The 19,795-nt window shown below is 40.4% G+C and overlaps 1 protein-coding gene across 2 annotated transcripts in view; it reads left to right on the top strand.

Annotated features, from left to right (window-relative positions):
* The window catches only part of rabgap1 (RAB GTPase activating protein 1), a 74,340-nt gene extending 63,977 nt beyond the window's left edge, over nucleotides 1-10,363 (top strand). For both annotated transcript variants that reach the window (XM_083983215.1, XM_083983216.1), the window contains 3 exons: nucleotides 3,620-3,691; nucleotides 6,234-6,434; nucleotides 7,699-10,363. In XM_083983215.1, the coding sequence (XP_083839341.1) occupies nucleotides 3,620-3,691; nucleotides 6,234-6,434; nucleotides 7,699-7,821 (396 nt within the window). In that variant the 3' untranslated portion in view covers nucleotides 7,822-10,363. The remainder of the gene's footprint in view (nucleotides 1-3,619; nucleotides 3,692-6,233; nucleotides 6,435-7,698) is intronic.
* Nucleotides 10,364-19,795: the final 9,432 nt, after the last annotated feature.

The following is a 19,795-nucleotide window of genomic DNA, read 5'->3' on the forward strand; positions in this document are numbered from 1 at the left end:
CTACTAGCAGCCAGTTTAAACAAATAGAAGTACTGTAGGTGTAGATTGGTTCCTAGTTCTGTGCAGCTTTGCTGCTGTTTTCCATAAGTTAACTAGACACAAATGATTTAAAGACTCTTTGAATTTATTATAATCTCTGGCACAGAATGAATTTTATGAGGATCCTTAAAATCTAAAGTAGATGAACAGAAAGCTGCTCATTGATCTGGAAGAAGCACTGAACAGAGGAGCTTCGCTAATTAATGATGGAAGTGCACACAAAACAGAGTAAAACTGCACAAGTAGTTTAGCAATTACTGGTCAGATATGAATGTGCAGTAACCCTGTGGGTCCATCTTTGAGTGTGGCCAGATGTATGTAAAGATGTAGTAGATACAGTGACCAACTTGATATTTAATAAGACTGCAGAAACACACACACAAATTGAATATTACGGGAGCCCTAAAGGGTCATACATACATTATGTTTTATTTCCTCCGTTTTCTCGTGATAACAAGATAATTTTCCTCCATCTTCTCGTGATAATGAGATAATTTTCCTCAGTTTTCCAGAGATAACGAGATAATTTGAGAGATAATGAATGAAACGTGATAGGCCTGAGATTTCCATCACATGTGACATGTGATGCTGACTGACGTCTCCTTGAACACCATTGTAGGTAACGTTAAGCCTAGTTCTCTCACTAGCGAGCCATCAAGTGAGCTGACAGCTGTTGTAACATTAATTCATTCCTTGCACAATTTTTTGGTCAAAGCCATTTTGTTTTTATTGAATGTGTATTGAGCGTCTTGGTCTGATCCTTTCATATTTTTGCAAGGCCAAACAGTCATTACTAATAAGATACAGCACCAACCTCGCAATGACTGGTTTGGTTTATTTTATGTAGCATTACTTTTTTGTCTGTTTTGGTGAGATTTATGTGGCTCATCCTGAAGTCTGGATTTTTGAGGAAGCTCTGATCAAACCATTACTGTGGCAAGACTAGATATAAATATTTAAGGCTGGTATAAGAGCGATCTGTTTTCACTCATTCATCTAGTTTGTGAAGCAGAAATATCTAATTTTACAAACCGTCCCTGAGCTGAACCCAGAGCCTTTGATGCCTGAGTTTGTGAGCATATTTTGAGGTCCTGTGTCTGAATTCTTCTTACGGTGATTTTCGTCCTTTCAGATCTCATCCTGTCACTTAATGCTTAAATATAAACCCCTCCAGATCAAGTACTATTACCATCAGCACAGAGACATTATGCAACAATCCAGCTCGTATCGCTCCCTGTGCGACCAGACAGAAATAGCAAGAGACTAATTTAGAAACAGACCTTAACTTCACCTGAGTCTAAAAATATTTACAACGGATTGGAATTGACAGCAGACCTGAAAACTGGTGACAAGAGCCATTGTAGAGGAGAGAGGGTTTGATGGGTGTGTGTTTGTGTGTATTTTGGTTGAAAGCAGCCTTCAGATTGCTAGTATGCAGCTGGGAGCCGAGCAGAGCTAAGTGTGAAAATGGGGCTTCTTCAAAAAATAGTCCTTTTTGTGACAGGGAGGAAGAGGGTGATAGATGAAGAGAGGCTGGAAATGAACAGAAGTCTGTGCAGGAGAGAGCAGAGGGAGGACAGTAGCTTTCAATCCTCTGAGATTGACAAGTTGAGGAATGCCCTAAAATAGCCTGCATTGTTTTCCAACCCAGATAACTCAAATTATTCTTCAAATAGCATTTTCCTTTTTCAGTGGCTGTGAATGCCAAGTTTCTTTTTGTGGGATCAGAGCCAAAAAAAAAAAAAAAGCTCTGTGTGCTAATTGCCCCTCCAGCCCACACAGACAGAGAAATGTCTGTTAATGGCGAAGCTAAAAACAGTTGTTGAGTGTGTGCATTGTTACCCCTGTTGTAAGAGCAGAGCCTGTGGAGTTAAAGTCAGGGTGGCCGGGAACTTTCCAGGTAACAGCAACATGCACCAGTGTTTATGTTTATAAGGTCCTGTTAGCACTATGTTTGTTTTAGAGGAAAAATGATTCTCAACATTTCTACAACTAACTGTTCAGCATTGAATTCTATATATTGTTATAAATGTGCTTACAATGTGCCCATTGTAAGCATATGCACTGGATAAATGTATTATTGACAAAGTAAACAAACTTTGCCTCAGGCGGTTAAGTTACATCTGGACACAATGAATTATTGAGATGAAATGGTTAAAAGGAATAAGACTGAGATTGTTTATGGAAAAAAAGAAACACATGAAAACAAAGAAATAGCCCATGGGTCCTAATCGTGGAGGATGAGAGACAAGCTCAAAATGAGTTCATTATGAATGTAGCACAGTAGTGTCAGAAATGAAGGTGAATAAAATGCCTGCTGTGGACAGAATGGTCCCTGGCCAGGCAGTTCAGGTTAGAGCTTCATAAAGTAAAAAAGATGCGCTGTATAATGTGTAGCAGAAAATGTGTAAAAGAGCAGGAGAGAGAGCTGCAACATCAAGAGGGATAAGAGATCTGTAGTGAAGGAGGAAAGGTAGAGAGTAATGGCAGTTGATAGCGTGAGAAGGAGAAGATGACAGGAGAAAAAGCATAGAAGACATGTAGGAGGAGACGGATGGAAATCTGCTCAGCTAAAGATACACTGATAGATGTATGGATTGATCTCTAAGGGAGGAGGATGAAGAGATAGACAGTATACGCTGCAAAGAGCGGGAGCAGATAGAGAGATCGTCTGTTTACAGAGAGGTGGGATGACCTGATGTACCCGCAGGGATGACTCATGTCACATTGATCTCGGTTCACCTGCAAGCTAGAGCTGTGTTTTGTGTGTGTTTGTGTTTATCAGGGTGTTTGAGCAGGAGAGGGGAAGAAGAAAAGACTCTATACTGTATAATGCAAGAATGCACATGCGTACTCATGCATACTCGTGCATGTGCGTCCTGTGAACTCTGCTGGAAAAAGCATGACCTTATGACATCACTAATGGACTTAGAGTTAAGAGGATGAAGTCTCCTCCACAAAGACCGATTTATCTAGAGCCACGAACGGAGCTGGGAATGGGAATCATTAGACGTTGTGCAGTGTTATGTTCATTCAGGATGGGCAGAAATCATAACAGACAGTAAAAAAAAAAAAACATCATCTCAGTGGAACAATGCACTACTCTCTTTGTCTCTGAAACCTGTTTTAACTGCAGTGGCATGGATTTGGTTTGAATTAACATGTCATTACAGATTTCTGTTATTTTGTCCCATTTTATTCAGTCTCTACCACAATAAAATACCCAAGTGTTTATCACATTGTTGCAAGTCAGTGTGTTACTTATTCTTTACTTGAATATTTGCATTTTGTGTTATATTTTACATAAACCCATATGGTCATCTTATTAACTGATAGGTTATGAAAAGATGAATCTTGACAAATGTTTCTGGATTCTCTGGGCCGTCCTAAAAGTACTTAGTTGTGTTAAATTGATTCATGTATTTTCAGTAAGGCAATAGTGCAGCAGACAGCAGAGCAGATATTGTTATACTGACTGGGAGACACACACAGTAGATGAATTGTTGATAGGTTGAAAACAGTGTTAAAGCACGTTACTGAACCAATCCCCTGTTTTCTACTGTGTCTTTGCTTCCTATAGATCTGCTCCCAGCTGAGCGAACGACTGGAGAAACAACAGACGGCCAATCGAGGAGAGCTGGAGAAAATCCGGGTGAGTTGTGTGCAATCACACAAATACATGTACACACACGCACACTCAGACTCACACTGCTGTCTACGTACCTTCCAACACAAGCTGTGCCAGAGCTATACTGTAAGTGCGGCATAATTACAGAGCTCTGTTGTGAGCGACAAACACATGAATGTATATGTGTACGTCTCTTTTACACGGTTTCTAATTGAACAATTAATGATGTAACTACAGAAACAGTGTCACATTATCACTGGCTAATGATATTAATATTCATGTTAGACTTAAGATGATGTAATGCAATGTTGACTCTGTGTAAACCATGTGAACGATCCCTTCATCCCTTCCAGTTGAAGCTTAGTTTTCATTAACAAGGTTGAACTCACATAATGATCCATAAAATAGAACAAAAATGCCCAACAAAGATATTTTCTGACCATCATTTACATAACTTGGATTTTATTTATCAGACATGAACTCCTCAGTCTATGGTAGAGTTTATTTGAAGTGAGATTTTACTGTACAAAGCACGTCCACTGGCGTCTTTACTGATATCAGACCAGCAAAATCCAGCTGTTAAACTCCATGTTGAACATATGAGCCTGAAATGCACAGGAAATCTTTGATCTCTTACCCTGAGTCTGCATGTACAGGATGTTAAGTAGCATGTCGCCACGTTGTTGTCATGACTGGCAATGAAATCAAAGCTTTTCAGGGGAGAACTAGGAGGTGGCACACGGAGCCAGTGAAAGACATTGCACTTGCACACTTGGCTCATGGACTGTTTGTGTAGACTGTAACTGGGAGAGAGGCCATTTTGGCTCGAAGCTCTATCAGGGCTGGCCAGAGACTCACAAAAGGACAGAGAAAGGGTTTATTACACCAAGGACAAGTCCTGTAAAGGATGCAGCAGGGCCTACAGTATGTGTGTATTTGTGTGTGTGTACTGTACATGCCCTTCTATCATCTTGTTTGTACTTGTGCTTTTTTTTTCTTTCATTACTCACCAATAATGATGCAGCAAAGGCAATAAAACTGTCAGCAACTGCAATTAGAATTGATACAGGGAAGCAGTGGATAACATACAGTATAATTGCAACGTACAACAATGTTAATTAGAGATGTTCAAATAATATACTGACACACTTATTCACTAAAACTCTATTCAAAGTAACGACAGAAACAATTCCAGCTCGGGCGCTCTGCTGCTTCATTAATACTCCCATCCACTTCTGCAGCGACGAGCCGTCTGTAAAAACATTATGTGTAATTACTGCTCGGCTTTAAACTCGGTTGACAGTTAATCCAAATGAAATGTAATATTGTGATGAAAAATTCATTTTAAGGGAATATCTCAACCAAACATAGTCAACTGTTATTTCTAAGGCAAATATCTTTTACTGTTAAGTATGGTAGACAGTGTGACTTGTTAGTGCAACCCAGGCACTAATCTATCTGCAGTACAGGATGCAGCCACTTTAATAGGACCCAGGTGATTCAGCGCCAGCAGCACTGTTGTTATTAGGTTTGGTGGCCGTGAGCATTAGGAGGAGCAAGTAAAGTGAGAGAGCCCTGTGCTGCACTTGCATTGTCTTAGTGATCTAAGGAGTATTTTTCCACCTAAGGTTTATTTGAGCATCACAGCAAAATCAGCACAAAAACGAAAAAACCCCAGTGCTTCATTATGGCTCTGTTCACACTGATTTTCGGTTGCTTCCTGCTAAAATGCTGTGTACCCACTGAAAGCCCATCACATATACATGGGCACCCAAAAAGAGCTTTTTGACTAAAGGGTGGGTGGAGAGCAGCCGTGACCCAGCAGAGGAGGGAGGCATAGCTGGCTGCTTGTTCGGCCACCACACTAATGAGGTGTCATGCTTCAGTAACTAAACAGAGCACTGTCTCATCTCATAGTGGAAAACTATTTCTACTGTAAGAATAACAGACGGGTGGAGCATTGCAGAGTGACATGGATGCATTCAATCTGGACATTTTGTTGTTTTTCTTTTCTTCTCTTCTCTTTGTTGGCTACACATTTTCTGTGTCCACCAACAGTTGCCGTTTTCTTCTTGTTCATTTTTTTTATTGGTCTATATTTGTTTTAAAAGAAAAAAAACTCTCCTCCTGCACACATACTTTAAGTCTCAATAAAATGCTCAAGGTGTCCTCGCATCTCTCTCAGATCTTTGTCTTTGTCTCTCTATTTTGGATAAGTCTTTTTCAACATTCCTTCCTTACTCATTAAATAAAAGCCTGGGTACAAGTGTCACCAGTTTATGTAATGGCATTGGTGCCAGGCTATACAGTATCTTTATTTAACCTTCTTCCTTTGTTGCTTTACCTTGAGTCTTTCTTTCTTTCTTTACTTCCTACATTCATCTTCTGTTTTGTTGTATTTTTAATCTCCTCCATCTCAGAGGGGAGAGCTCTAGGAAGCTGATTGTTTCAACAAAAGAAGGAGCTTGTAAGGTCAGGGAGCGGTGTAAAGATGTAATTTATTGCCTTATTTTTTCCTCTAACCTTTTTCTATTTTTGTTTCTGTTTTTCTCATAACCTTCTCCAGTCCAAAGTGGAGGGCTGCGAGAAGTGCAGCAGTCTTTTCAACAAAGAGGGTCGTGTGCGGGCCGCTGTTACCACGGCGCCAGCCGGAGGGACTGAGGAGACGGACGAGGAGAAGGAGGGTTTGAAGAACCAGCTGAGGGAGATGGAGCTGGAACTGGCTCAGACCAAACTGCAGCTGGTGGAGGCTGAGTGCAAAATCCAGGTACACTAACACTCAGTTTTGATCCAAATCAAACTCAGACATGAAATCATAGTTTGATTTTAGATTGATATACATAAATGTTGCTGTAGACGCAGTAAAAAAAAAATTATAAATACAAAGGGACTTTCCTGCCACACTGTTCAACCCTCCAGTCTAAATGCCAGAGCAGCTTGTGAGTCATGTCCTGTGTAGTTGTACAATAACAATATAACTTGAAGCACACTCTGCTCCCATCACGACTTACAAGCTGCTCCAGCCGACACAGAGGCCAATTATCAAACCGACCTCGACTCACAGTGAGTCTGCTGGTCTGGCCTTTGTTGCAGTCATACATTCAATAAGGCTTTGACGGCCTTTAAGAGGGTCCAAAGACAATTATGGGGAGGATATAGGAGGTTTGGAAATGGGACAGGAGGTCTGAGAAGTGAATCGAAGCTTCATCGTCTCCAGTCAGTCCAGTCATTAACTCAAGGACAGTTTGGGGTGTTCATTTTAATACTGGGACTACCTGATATTATGTAACACAGTGTGTCACTATAAAGACGGATCAGGCTTTTTTCTGCTCTTATGACTTAATAAACCCTTGAAGAGCACCACACTAAAGAAGTGACACAGCATAAAATTTGCTATTAACAAGATATGGTTAAAGAAATGAGAACATTGTGGAAAAGCCTGAGTTAATTTACTAATTGAGTGATGACAGGTCTGTGATCAGTGTCTGAAGCAGCATTACAGTCTAGCAGAATTAGAAAAGATCAGTCTTATTAAAGAGAGGAGCTTTGAAGCGCAGTGGAAATATTGAATAAGTTGCTGTCAATTAATGGTCAGAGTGGAAATTATTTTAATAGAGTTTTAACGTGTGAGACAGAAACTGAAGCCTGGTGCATCCGAGGGAAAACTGTGTCAGACTAAAAGAGCGTGAACTATTTATAATACAAGTTTTTGACTGACGGCAACAAGCAGCTCTGTGACGAGTTTATTAGAAAGGATGTCAAAGAAGAAAGATGAAGACTTTATATGATTAATGATGTCTGTTGAGAGCAGGAAGGGAATTGAGTTCAAAGCTGCCGGCAGCGTTGTTAAAATAGATGATAAGATGCCTCAGAAGTAAACAGAGGCCTATGTTCTTTATTTTTTATTTATTCATTGATTTGATTAGGAAAATGCACATTAATCAATATATCATGTTCTTTAAAAACTTTCAATGTTAATTTTCTGTCGTTCTGGCTGCCATCTTTAGTTCTTCTCTTTCTTCTCGGTTCAGGACCTGGAGCACCACCTGGGTCTGGCCCTCAACGAGGTCCAGGCCGCCAAGAAGACCTGGTTCAACCGAACGCTCAGCTCCATCAAAACCGCCACTGGGACCCAGGGCAAGGAGACCACCTAACCTGATAACCCCCTCACCCCCACCCTCACCCATCCCACCCACCCTCTTTACCCAGACCACGTCTGGAGCTCAGTGCAACTCACCACGCTGAAACCTCTGGACCCCTAAACTTAACCCACTGGGCCATAACTTTAACTCGAACATTGACCGTTAAAACCCAGGATGACCATTACTACAGACTGTGTTACTTATCAAAAATGTTCCTCGTGTCTCTCTCTCCCATCCCCACGCCTACTGATCTAATCCCCCCACCTCACCCATTCCTTCCCCTCTTCACCCCCAAATGACTGCAGCCACGTGTGCTGATGAGAAGGGGCTGGAAAACATAGGAAACATAAGATGAAGTACAATGGTACCACTTTCCCCCAGAGAAACTATGTGCTTCCACTGGTCACAGAGAGAAAAGCGTTCAACAAAAAAAAGAAGAAGAAGAGAAATGCTTCATTGATTTCTGTCTTTGTACTGCTGATGTTAAAGACCGGCAGAAGGAAGGTAGGACATCTGGACTGTACCTGTCCTGACGGGATAGAGAAGAAAACACTCCGTCCTTCCTTACTCTTCTGCGTGCTCCCCTCTAAACTACTGGCACAAACCAACCGGTCCCTGAAAAATGTTTCTTTTAGGTACGAGAGCTAATATACGCCTTTTCAAACTGAGCTTTTTCTAATTTACGTTGAACAATACCTTACTTTTTCTTTGTATGTACATGAATGTGCTTATGTAAAGAGGATATGTGTGTCAGAGTGTGTGTGCGCGTGTGCATGTTTTTATTTGTTTTTTGTTTTTTTTTGGTTATGTTTTGTTTTGTGTTGACTGTGTGGTGTATGTGTTCATGTGTGTGCGACTGTTCGAATGCTTAAGTAATTGACTGAATTAACGTTAAGCTGTGTGTAAAGAGAGAAACGAAGCGATGTGAAGTCCAAGGGAAAGAAAAAGCACTAAGGTTATGAGTGTGTGCATGCATGTAAGGGAAAACAGTTTTTCCTGGTTGTCTCCTGAATTGTCCAAATGTGTATATGAATGATGCTAAAGAGAAGTTTGCTGACAAAGCCTTGATCTGAAGGTGGATAAAGATGACGCTCGTAAGATATGAATATGTCCTTCACGGGGGGGAAAAAAAACAGATGCTTAAAAGTTTCCGTACGAACAGCAGCACGACTTTCCTCACAACAAATTCCAGACACGAAATATGCCCAAGGTTTGTTTGGTTTGGATCTCCCAGCACAAAGAAATTTAGAAAGCTCCAAACCATGAAAACCTCTGCATGTATTATACAGTACGTGTGTGTGTGTGTGTGTGTGTGTGTTAGAACATCACCACAAACCCTAAACATTGCTGAGAGAAGCGTAAAGTCAAAGAGGAGAACACACACACACGCACACAGAAAAAAAAACTGCAATTCCTGCTGTATTTGAACACACCCTTGAAACCCACTCCCCCACCCCCCCGCCTGCTTCTGGGGGGGCGCCAGCTGCTCTGTGACCTTTGACCCTGACTGGTAGTGTCATGTTTGATATATTGTGGAGCAGGGTGGCAGGTTGTGCTGTGTTTACAGTAGTTTTCACAGTTCATTCAGACCACTGAGGACCTAAGCACTGAATTACAACGTCCTCACGCTCAAATATATACAGTATATACTATATACATATAGAAACACAGATACAGAGCAAACAAACACTCAGTGGCCACTTTATTAGGAACCTGACATGATAAAGATGTTAGTTACTGAAAGCATTAGGAAGATATGATCTAAAAGATGTACAGTAAGAGCAGACTGGTCATCTTTAAAAAGGAATTTTGTTGGGGAAGCAGAAACCAGGCAGAGGCAAATAAAGCGATGGAGGTCAGAGAAGATGTTTACAGCAAAGAGGACACGGATAAGTGCAGCACAGAGTACCAGCATAGTGCAGATGGGCATCTCACAATGTATGACTCTTGGCTTTTTTGTTTCTGCTGCTGACGTCTGTTGTAAAAAGAACAATGAGGCAACATCAGGGGAGAGTGTTTTCTTGGCTTTACATTAGGCTCCGTTAATGGTACCACAGCGTACAGCGGCACTCTTACCGTCCAAGAGCATCTCTTCACAGCCGGCTGACAAAGTTGCTCATCAGGCACATGACAGAAACTTGTGCTCGTTCCAGTTGCGCGCTCAGTAGAGCACCTTCAGGGGATGAGGCTCGGCTCGTAAGAATCTGCAGAATTGAACGGCTTTATCGAACCAGCTTAGAGTGAAATCCCTGTGAAACATTTCAAACACCTTCACGCCTCAAAGAATTCAATGTGTTCAGGAGGGGGAAAAAGAAGCGGGATTTTATCTGGAGCTGAGAAAGTTTAAATATTTAAGTGGCCACTGAGTGTGCACGTGCACACACTGTTGTGAATGTAGGAGCAGGAAAGACATGCAAATAAAGATGCTTGTCATCTGCAAACAGTGTAACTCTACACCTAAAGCACGGATCAGTACCACAGGAGTTACCCCATCAATGCAGGAGTTCACAGCAAAGTGTTCAATGGTCAAGAGCAGAGACTAAATCAGGCCAAAGGGAACAGAGGGAGGGAGGGGAGGGGGTTAAAGGGTTTGTGTGTTTGTTTGCATATTTAAATGAACAGGAAGGAGAAATTCCAATAAACTAATATCTGTTCATACTTCTATTCATATTAGATTGGAGGGAAAACAAAGCTGTTTTTCTTTTGCCAGCCTAAAATTAACCATTACTGTAAAATGCATAACTTGAAGGTGGAATCTGATTGGCTGGAATCTACTTGTGATGTCAGCGGAGGAGTCCGACTGAGACGGAAAGAAACAAAAGGGCCATTCCTCTAAAGGCACTGGGTTGTATATAACAAACATTAAAAAAAAAAAATGAATATAGAGTTTTTGTTTATGATTTTCTACTCTGTAACTATAACTAATGTTGCCTACTTGTACCTACCTACCTGCTGCCGTGCTACAGTTTAAAAACCACAACTATGTTTTATGTTTTTAATGTTTATTTTTGCTCCAAGCTTCTCAGTCAGACTGCTGTTTGGTTAATTAAAATGCCAAAACGTAGCTTTATCATCCAACGACAACAAAAAAAAACATTATCAATGTGTGGAAATTGTAATAGTGTAGGATGCATTGTGTATACTTCATGAATTTCAATATAAAGATATCGACACAAAAGGATCTGTGTTTCTTTCTTTCTGCACAAACAATTTATTAAGAATAACTCTAGCATAGTGTGTTCACTAATGTTGTGTGTTGTTGTTCTTTGTTTCATATTATTTCTCTTTATTGGACAAGATAATGTGTCTGAAGATGTTGTCTTAGTTATGTTAATGAAAAAGAAGTAGCATCCCTGTTTTATTAAGTTTTCTGACAATACTTGTTTTTCCACAAAATACTTTTTTTGTCATTTGACAATAGAAGCAAGAAGAAGCTCAAGTTTCAGATGTTCAATGTCGAAACGTGCAGTCAGAAGAACTTTACCCCCTCAAAGTTGTACAAAGGGGGAATTTAAATCAGGAGCTCTGTGATCAAAGAGAAGGTAAATCACCAGACTCAAACTCTACAGCTCCCCTGCTACACGGACTACTCAGCTGGCACCAAAAAACTATTGTGGTTTGATACTCAGCCCAAGTTGTAACATTTTTTCTTTTTTCTTTTTTTAACTCTGATCCATCAGGAGCTGCAGCAGATGGAGGGTAAACAACAAAAACCAGGTAACACTGAAGAGGAGACACTGGGGGTGAGGTTTAAACTATGTGTCTGGTTTCTATAGATTTCCTCTCACCTCAGAGACCGACACAGTGAATCTGCCCTGAGACATTTAAATACAATACAAAACAATAAAGTGAGATTACAAAGTCTAAAATTAAATCTCACTGTTATATTTCTGTGAACGTTGAAACGCAAAAATCTCCTTGTTTGACAATTCCCTCTCCTTTGTTTCCAGCTACACCCTCATATTGCGTTTGGTTTCCAGATGAGTTAATATATTATGATGCCTCACTGTGGAAAACAAGAAGCTGTTCAATATTAAACCCACTTTCACTCCTATCTATCACTTTTAACAAAACAGCGTCATGTTTCTGAGGTTGCTCACATATTAAGAACATCAAAATTCTATTTGTGTTTTTGCACCTTTATCTTTGTCCTGACTTCAAAGCCATCTCCTATGAAGCTGAAAATGTTTTGTTTTTTGTTTTTTTCTCTCTAATTTCCAGCGTGTTGTATTTCAGCTGAAAAGCAGAGGGAGATAAAAGAGGTCTATGCTGCTGTTATAATGAGACTTCTCTTGGTCACCTCACGGGAACACTTCTCTGGACATCTGAGAGAGTTTTGAACATGATAATAAACCCCGTTGTCTTCTGGCTAACAGCCTTTATCTGTCAGCCACTTGAACAAGCCGTTTCCCATGAGCAGCATGGAAATCTCACAGCTTTTTACTTATTTTGGCTCCAGTTCTATCTTTCTTCTACAACCCCCAGAGAACATGCCTCATCACATATGGCTGCATTGTTATCTGTGTCAGGTATGAGCTATTTTCTGCCTCTGCCTGTGTGCACAAAATGTACAGTGGGCACTGATTGTGCTGGGGGTCTTACATATTTCATTTGAAGTGTTTATAACTTAGTACAGGCCCATGAAATTATCACCTTACGTGATGATGGCCTTTGGGATCTTGGCTGTGTGTCGGCCACCGTGGCTGCAGATTGCAAAGCAGCAGGCACGGCAAGTTGGAAACCCGGTACCTGCAGCGGCTGGAGGTAACAGGCGTCAGCATTATGCAATATCACCCTGACAAGCTCCTCTCCCACAATCCCCCATCCTACCCCCCTCCTCCCTGTCCTGTGTTACAGAGCTATAAATACAATCAGCAGGCAGCAACAGAGTAAAATGCAAAGGTGGAATGCTGCAGGGACGAGCATCTTCAGTTGCTGCTCGGCTCAGTCGTAAGTGATTTGTGAGCCAGGGATGAAATTCTCTGTGTGTGTGTGTGTGTGTGTGTGTGTGTGTGTGTGTGTGTGTGTGTGTGTGTGTGTGTGTGTGTGTTAGTTTGAGTTACAGAGGCCATGTGACACTATTTGGACCTCAGAGCTTCCCAGCATCCTCCTGAACTGTCTGTCACCTGATCTCCTCACTACAGAAACACACACTGAGCTTCTGCTGATTTGGCTCCAAAGTCTGACAAGTTATTAATGACATACAGTGAGGTTTAAAACATCTGTTTATTTTCACACTCAAATTTTCTTTCTTATTAATACACATTTTCTTATTAATAATATATAAAAAAAAAATACAGGACATAATAATATTGACACATCTGGTATAGGACGCATCAATAATTTAACACTGATGGGAGAAGACAATGTCTTCAACACTGGCAGGAATTGGAAGGAGGATTGAACCCAAATCCTCAAGATGTCCAGTTTCATCTGACCAACAACAATAAAAGAGTAAAGAAAAGAGAAATATTCACATTTGAGAGGAGTATTTTTCCAATTTATGCTTAAGAAATTATTGTTAAATGATCAATCAAAATAAAATATTGTTGCAGATTTTATATCGAGGGTATCTTTAATGATCAGTGCAAATTTAATCCCCCCGTGGAGGCTCAAAATACATACACACACACAGAAACATAAAAATGATTAAATTCTGCTCCAATGGCTTAACTTCAAAAATGTATAAAAAAGCATCTGGAGCAGAGCATTTATTCAAGGTTTTCACATTATTTTAAAACATTAACTCAAAAGTTATTTCAACACTGATAAAAAAAAACTTCATAACACAACAGTATTCTGTGCCAATTATTCACCTGACTGCCCCTTGGTTTAATGCTCATTTACTCTCACTAAACATCATCTACATCAGCGCTGCTAACAGTGTTTACAGGGCTGATGTCACCAGCGTGTCAGACAGCAGGGAGCGGAGAGGAGGCAGTGATGTGATCCAGATGGAAGAAGATTCATAACTAATCTGGGTCCAAAGAAGTCAGAGATTTCGCACTTTTAAAGTCAATTATCTAGACTTCAAACACTCACGACTCACTGGGGGTAAAAAATAATTAGGATGGGTTTAAATTTGTTGCGGTAAAAAGAAAGTTAGGCAACAATGTCACATTGTGTGGAGTGGAGTTTGGTTCAGACAAGGTCAGCACTGACTGACGTTGATGATTTTATAGCATCACACTGGTTTTAAAATTCATTACAGTTTGTATTATTCAAAGTGTCTCATAGAGTTTTATTTTACGCCAATAAAGTGTTTTTAATGTTTCTAACCAAAACAGATGGATCAATAGAGTTTTAAAAGCTCTGGCTGTTTTTCGAACTCCAAAGCCAAAGATCATAAAGTTTATTATGTGAAATGTTTTGATGAAAAGACAAACTCCATCTGGGGTCCCTCAGGGATCCATTTTAGGCCCTCTCTTGTTTAGTGCCTGTGTAAGGAAAGCACCTTCATCCTACCCCAGTGTTGACACCTAAATGTCTATAGATGATACCCTGTGAAGTAAATATGATATGATATGAGATTAAACAAAAATAGAATGGAAATTAAGAAAGTTTTAGGATTAATAATTGCATTAAAAAAACATACACATGGTTGTTAAATGTTGCAAAATAAAACTGGAAAAATCTCGGTAATACCAAGAAAAAAAGAAGAAATGTCATGTTGCAGCATTTGGCTGTTTTTATCTCAGTGTGTTGTAGTTTAACTCCTCAGATTACCCAAAGTAAACCATCTTCTTAACATCTCAGAAGTTCAGAGGGACACACCCTCTTTGATGGACATTTACAAGCTTTAACACTTTTCATTCCCATTCATTTTACAGGGCTCAAGTCAAAACATTGCTTTTATAGGATTTGTTACATCTTCACCAGACATGTTGATCTATAAACAGGCACTGACGTCCGTGTGTCAAGAGGGACTGGAATGAGTCCTGTCAAATTAATCTTATTTGTGAGCATATCACGGCTTCCTTTAACCAGCCGAAATATAATATGGGTGATCCACACAAGTTGTCAGCAGTCCAAGGTCATTTATTTCCCTTACAGTGTATGAATCTGGACCACGCACAGATGCCTCTGGTGTACTGTGTCTCATTGGTTTTCCAGATTAGTGTGTACATAACTGTGCGATCAGAAAATGTGCTGTGACGGTGAGAAGAGGCAGGCGGCCAAATTTTATGATCAACCTGGGATCTTATATATCTGCATCTGTTTAACAACCAGTGCTTATTTCACATCATATGCAGATACCTATATGGTTCCTACGGACAGAACAAGCAATGATCCTCCGTGACATCTGAGAGCTGCATGCTTCTTGTTGCTATAAAAAAAGAGTTTTTACTGGAGAGGGTTGTTTTTCGTTGGTTTTTATCACATTGATGGAATGGAGATGGCAGGCAAACAGCAATACATTCAGATTCCTGACGTATATGTCCTCCTTTTTGTCACTTTCCAGGAAATTTTTACAATGATAAACACACTTTAAGAATAGATAACGCCATAAAAATGTGAGCACTTCCATAACTGAGCTGCCACATTTGACTGTGGCCACTGATATCTGCAGAGCAGGGTTTAATTTGTCAGGATAACTGTCAGTGACTGGAGAGTTTAATCCTCATCCTGTGTCTTGTTTCCTTTCTCTCAGACAAAAAACATTTCACCCCTCCCTTGGTTTTTCTTTTTCTAGAAAACACACACATTTTGCACAAACACACTCTCAGTGCCTTCCAGGATGATTGGCGGCCGTGGCTGTGCGCTGGTGGTGTTGACTGCTGGAGATGTCACCGGATACCCGGACTCAGCCGTCAGCAGTGCTCCACTAAAGATGATTGACAGCTCATATTGCTGAAGTGCCATGTGCTAAAATTCTTCTTAGACAAACTTGCCAATTATCGCCCATAACCTTGACGCTGTAATCGTAGCATGACGTGTTAGCACTCCTGAGGGTCACAGTGTAGACTCAACAATGTGAACCTATATGGTGGAACTATAACAACATTTGTCCATATATCATATAAAACCAAATCAAAATGTTGTCACAGTGGTGGCTATACAGTATGTATTTAGATAAAAGGGTGAATGAATCATTTACCAGATCTGCTTTGTTATGTTCTTATAAAGGGTGGATTTAGGTTTTCCAATTAATATTTTTTCTTTGATAAGTTCTTCTTGCATTTACACATTCTATATGACCGTCAAATCAATTTTTATTCGATCAGAAGAGATTTAACAATTCCCAATATACTGGACAATTGAGCTGTTATTCTAGGTCTAGGTTTTGTATTGTCCCCATCCTTTAGTACAAACATTCATTGTCACCAATACATCCTGCTGACATGAGTGATCCTCTGACTCTTACTCTTACCTTGACATGGTTGAATATTGTTGATCGTGTGTGTGTGTGTGAGAATTATTTCAATAACCACTGTGACTTCTTCTACTTGCCAAACCAATGACATTCCCTTCAGCTTCAGTGCTAATTACCAAATATCAGCATGATGATACACTCAACTAAGATGATGAGAATAGAAAACAATGTGCTTGCTATATGTAAATCAGTATCTCAAAGCACCAAGTGCTCTCAGTGTGTCAACCAAAAACATAAAATGTATGATATTTTTTTGTTATTTTTTAAAAATGTTTTTGCTGAAATGTAATGCTTAAAAAGGAACAAACCATAAATCCTTAATGTTGTTGTTGTTGCCTTCATGTCGTCCCTGTTTTTTTGTGTAGATACTAACAAGTGTTTTTATGCTTCACGTCGTGTTTTGTAATGCAGAAAATGACAGGTTATAAATTCATCAACACATTCTACTTAGATATGTTTTTCCACAATTCAACACGAGTCAAGTCTGTGAGTTCTCTGACTCACCAGTGGCTCCATCATTCTCAGTTTTCGGAGATCATTAAAAAACACTCACGTTCAGAGATTCAGCACTTTCTCAGTTTTATTTTCAGTTCGTTAAGCATAGATTATGTCAAGAAACAGTGACAACCACAGATCATCACTGCTGTGAATGTTGCTACTAATTAAAAACAATCAATAAAGCGAGTTTCCAATGATCCCCTCCGTCACTGTCACTGGCCTCTGTCGAATCCCACTCCCACTACATTCCACAAAATTTACTCTGATAATTTAATGGATCAAATAGCCTCAGTGGACAAATATCACTTCATGATTTTATAGGCAGCATCATAAAACAGCTTCATTTTAATCCTCTTGTTGTCAAAAATAAAATTAAAAAATCATATTTACAGGGAAAAAATGAAAACACTCGCCACTCATAAAACGCTACTTCCTGTCAAAACATCATAAATAAAAATTGAAAAAGGGGGAGAAAATAAAAATCATGAATCCTAACAGGATGGATGCGCCCAAAACAACTCTCACAAACAAGTAGTTCAAAAGATATATAGATGTATATATATGTATTTATCCATATATATTCTGTATATATGCTTCTCTACAAAAAAGCAAGTTTACTCTTTCTATGAGTAAATACATTCTACTCTACAATCACTATAACAACAGCGTACATTCCCAACCAAAATGCTTTGATCATTTATCAGGAGGATATTGGACTTAAACAATCAGTTGACCATGATCAGGAAGTATGCAACATGCTCGATGTGACCATATGTGTGTGTTTATGTGTGTGTGTGTGTGTGTGTGTACATGTGGGTGTAAAATAGGTTCCCATCCCCTCCGGTTCATGTGCAGTGTCAGACGTACACACAAACACACACGTCCCTCTCTCTCGAACACGCATGCACACACACCCAGAGAAAACGATCTGTTCAGCAGTTAGTCTGGTTAACTTTGCCTCAGCAGCTGAAACGTGATCCCGGATCTATTTCTGCTGCTCTGCACAGTTCAGAGCGACCGACCGGCCCGATGGGCTCTCCGGCTCTTTGTGCGACTCGTCTCCCTCCTGCTTCCAGACAAATTTAGCCAGACGTAAACGACCAACTTTCTGTGCTAATGCAAGAATGAGCAAGACACAGTTTTCCTTCAGAAGCTGGATTCACACACATGAGAGCTAGTTTTTTTTTTTTTTTTTTTTTTTTTTGACATATTTTTTTAAAAAACCTGGCATTTCGTAACTGTCTAGACGGAGAATATCAGATCACTTGTGAGACTGCTGGAATGATCAGATTTATGCAACAAAGGCTTCCGAGCCTTTGGTGTCTGGATAAATCCCATCCAGCCGAACAAACCCAAAACTATTTCCCAAAAGCACCTCTGCATCCCCTGCTTTCCCTTTTTGACCTTTGACCTGGCAACAAGATAAAGAGGTTGCCTTTTGGGGATAGCAAGCGCATGTTCTCCGAATGGAAAGAAAAGTAAAAAAAAAAACCTGATGTTACCTGGCAACGAAAGCACTCAGAGCTCTTTAGAAAGTACTGTAGCATCTTGGCATGCGAAGCCCCCCCTGTATTTGGTGCTTGTAATTTCTATTTTATTTCTTTTTTTGTTGATGACAGCACTCCTCCCTCTTTTCTCCTGGTAGCAAAGCTCCACTTGTTCACATGTGACTGCTGTTCCTCCAGAAAAGCAAAGTTAAAAGTAAAATCTAGTATGTACAGTGCTACACACAGCCCGTTATAAAGCACCAAGATAAATAAATGGGGGTAGATGGGGTTGTGTTTTCTTCTTACATGGCTCAATTCCTAAGATACAAACAAGGCCAAACCACATGTGTGACTCTCACTACATACAGTACAAGTAGTTCGATATTAACCACAGAGCAAAGAATGTCATGCTGTCTCAATGTGCTCAGCTGTTATTGACGGTGAACATTGAAATATTTACATTTTTGATAACATGTGTGCTTGTATGTGTGTGTTTATCCATTTGCATATACATGTGTGTGTCAGGTAGCCCTGAGAAGGATGTGTGGGTGTATTGCGTGTGTGTGTGTGTGTGTGTGTGTGTGTGTGTGTGTGTGTGTGTGTGTGTGTGTGTGTTTTGTGCTTCTTAGATTACAGGTGTTTTTGTAGTTGTTGTTGTTGAACGCCCACAAAGAGGCGTTGTGAAAACTGTAGGGTGCACAGATGGATGTGCATGTGTGTAGGTGTGTGTCTGTGTGTGTGGACAACGGCTGCCATGGCTTCCCCTTAAGAGACTTTTTCAAGAGCAGGAACAACATCTATCAGAGAGTCCAGAACAACTATTACACTGTAAAAAAAAAAAAAAAAAGAAAGAAAAAAAAAGTCAGGAAACACAGCTACTGTGAGGAGAAACCTGTCACAGGAATGTTTTTTTGTTCTCATTTCAGACATAGTGGAGTATGGCTGGTGTTGTCTTCTTCATGGTGCTGCTACAGTACAGGAAACACAGCCAGTGTAGTGAATATACACGTAATATTGTTTGCTTTTCCCTGCAATAACCCCTATTAGGCCAAAAAACGTCTTTTTAAATCAAACACCCAAAAGATAATTATTGTTTTTCTTCCTTTTCACTGCAAACTCTAACATGAAGCGCACATCAGGGACCTCCCCCAGTAAATTAACACCATCTCCGACCACGGGGCCAGCCTGTGCAGCCCCATCGGACCGCTTGTGCCACTTTTAGTCCGACTTTTTGTTCCCCTGAGTGCTCACTCTGCCACCTCTTCCTCTGCGCGCTGTTGTCCAGCCAACAGAGCAGGAGGACAGGGTCAGTTGTCAGGGGGTGACTTCTCGTGCGTCTCTGCACAGTCTGAGGGGAAATGAAAAGGTTGCTCACTGAAGTATGACTGTCTGCCTTATTAATGTGGGCCATCTGGAGGGAGGGAGGGAGGGAGGGAGGGAGGGAGGGGGTGGCACAGAGAGAGAGAGAGAGAGATGGAGAAAGGGCAGAGGGGAAATTAGGAGAAATTCTTAGCTGATAGAAAAGGTCTGTTTCCGACACGGCGGAGCTCTGAGCTTATTCACCTGCATGTGAATTCCACACGAGGATGAGAAGCAGCAGCCATCTCTCAGGTGCTTGTTTGAAACT

This window comes from Trachurus trachurus (genome assembly GCF_905171665.1).
Source record: "Trachurus trachurus genome assembly, chromosome: 12".
Lineage (NCBI taxonomy): Eukaryota > Metazoa > Chordata > Actinopteri > Carangiformes > Carangidae > Trachurus > Trachurus trachurus.